Source organism: Lynx canadensis, chromosome C1 (assembly GCF_007474595.2).
Source record: "Lynx canadensis isolate LIC74 chromosome C1, mLynCan4.pri.v2, whole genome shotgun sequence".
NCBI classification, from domain to species: Eukaryota; Metazoa; Chordata; class Mammalia; order Carnivora; family Felidae; genus Lynx; species Lynx canadensis.
Window position 1 is genome coordinate 91,983,839 of NC_044310.1, and position 2,215 is coordinate 91,986,053.

General features: G+C 48.8%; 1 protein-coding gene across 1 annotated transcript; it reads left to right on the forward strand.

Moving 5' to 3' along the window:
* Window positions 1-217: 217 nt before the first annotated feature.
* On the forward strand, window positions 218-1,933 carry LOC115521357 (coatomer subunit zeta-1). Its single transcript, XM_030326539.1, has one exon. It carries the CDS (start codon window positions 232-234, stop codon window positions 763-765), a length of 534 nt encoding a protein of 177 aa, XP_030182399.1. The 5' UTR covers window positions 218-231; the 3' UTR covers window positions 766-1,933.
* Window positions 1,934-2,215: the final 282 nt, after the last annotated feature.

The window sequence follows — 2,215 nt, forward strand, 5'->3', positions numbered from 1 at the left end:
ATAATTAGCCATGGTCCCAGGATTATGTCAATGCTCTGCAGTTCCCAGGGAAACCAGATAAAAGGAAAGGGGAGAAGGGCATTTTCTGGAAGAGGATATAGATGTACAGATAGAGTTTCTTTATTAAATGTAATTGCTTTGGGCTTCAGTATATCAGATTCTATCTAATTTGTCAAATACCCAAAAGTCAGTTCCACTTAAAAACAAATCAGATACCAGCTGCGGGGCAAGATGGAGGCGCTGATTTTGGAACCCTCCCTGTATACTGTCAAAGCCATCCTGATTCTGGACAATGATGGAGATCGACTTTTTGCCAAGTACTATGACGACACCTACCCCAGTGTCAAGGAGCAAAAGGCCTTTGAGAAGAACATTTTCAACAAGACCCATCGGACTGACAGTGAAATCGCCCTCTTGGAAGGCCTGACAGTGGTATACAAAAGCAGTATCGATCTCTATTTCTATGTGATTGGCAGCTCCTATGAAAATGAGCTGATGCTCATGGCTGTTCTGAATTGCCTCTTTGACTCATTGAGCCAGATGCTGAGGAAAAATGTAGAAAAACGAGCTCTGCTGGAGAACATGGAGGGTCTCTTCTTGGCTGTGGATGAAATCGTAGATGGAGGGGTGATCCTAGAGAGTGATCCCCAGCAAGTGGTACACCGGGTAGCACTAAGGGGTGAAGATGTTCCGCTTACGGAGCAGACCGTGTCTCAGGTGCTGCAGTCAGCCAAAGAGCAGATCAAGTGGTCACTCCTTCGGTGAAGACCTCACTGTTCCTGGCTCCTCACCCCCTCAGAAAATCCACATATCTGCTGTGACTTCTCATCCAGTCCCCCAACTGATGCTCTCAGGGTCATCTCGGGGATCACAAGGGATCCTTAAGTCTCCATCCTCTCTGTGGTTGCTCCCCCAAACCCCCACTTATGCTTCCTATTCTTTCACACTTTTTTTTTTTTTAACAGCCTGGGAGTAAAGCTCCCATCAGATTCAAACGCAGGGTAGTAGGGAAAGCACCCTCTTCCTTTCTACACCGAACTGTGCTCTCATGCTCTCCTACACCCCCCCCCCATATTTTCTTCTCAACTTCGGTGCCCTTTGCTACAGCTACACTTGAGATCAAAGCGGGAGAAAGAATGTGCTGAGTGTTTTCCTCCCTTTGCCTTTACCAGGCCTTCATCCCAACAGCCCATATGTTAGCAAGGGGAGGGAGGGAGAGAATGTTTTTTCTATAGAATGAGTGGGGGTGGCATATTCCAGTCTCAGCCACAGCCCCACTCACTCACTGGCCTCAGCGTTTCCTCCCATTCCTTCTTACTGCCCTGTCCTCCAGCCTTGGGAGAAAAGATGGGGAACAGCTCGTGGGCAGGGGACAGAGTGGAAGAAGTAGGGATTTAAATGTTATGGGATAGGGCTGATAAAAGTCTGTATTTCAGTCACAGCTGCATTCTTAACCCTGATCCTGGCTTCTAGCTTCAGAACCGCTGTGGGTCTGTGAGTGTTCACTGTAGGACTGTCCATCTCCTGGTCCCACTACCTGGACTCTGTCCACCTTCGCCACCCATGGGATCTTTGCCTGGCCTGTCCTCGCTGTGCCCTGGAGCAAAGCCGGTCCCTGAACTAAAACTCCCATTTTCATCCTGGGAAGAAGAGGTTTTGCTCAGAACTGGGGAGGGGGTGGGATTTGTGACTTGGGCCTCTGGGCTCTGTCCCCTTCGCTCCCCCCACATGCATTTCACTCCTCTGCCCTGGGTCTGCAGTCTCTGTTGCTTAACCCCCTCTTCTCTCTGCCTCAGCCTTACATCCAGGCAGTAGGTCTGCGCTCTCTCCCTCCCTGGGTCGCTGAGAGAGGTGCCTTTCTTCCGAAAACCTTTGGGATTTGGATTCCCCCAGGAAGATGGGGGACGGAGCACCCCCTCTTGGGTCTAATCTTTCCCCCTGACCCAAAACTTCCCACAAAAATGTCTCAAAAAACACCTTCCTGAGGCTTCCCTCTGCCCCACCCACTAACTGTCAGTTCTCCAAGACTGAAGTGGGGTGAATAACCGGGTATATCTGAGGGGACGTTTTTGGGGTCAGAGACGTATGGAATCAGGAGATAGCCACCCTCATCTACTGCTGTGCGCAAAGAGGAATAAAACAGATTTTTTTCCAAAAAAAAAAAAAAACAAATCAGATAAAAACAATAAAGTATCTCTGAAACTATTATTCAAGT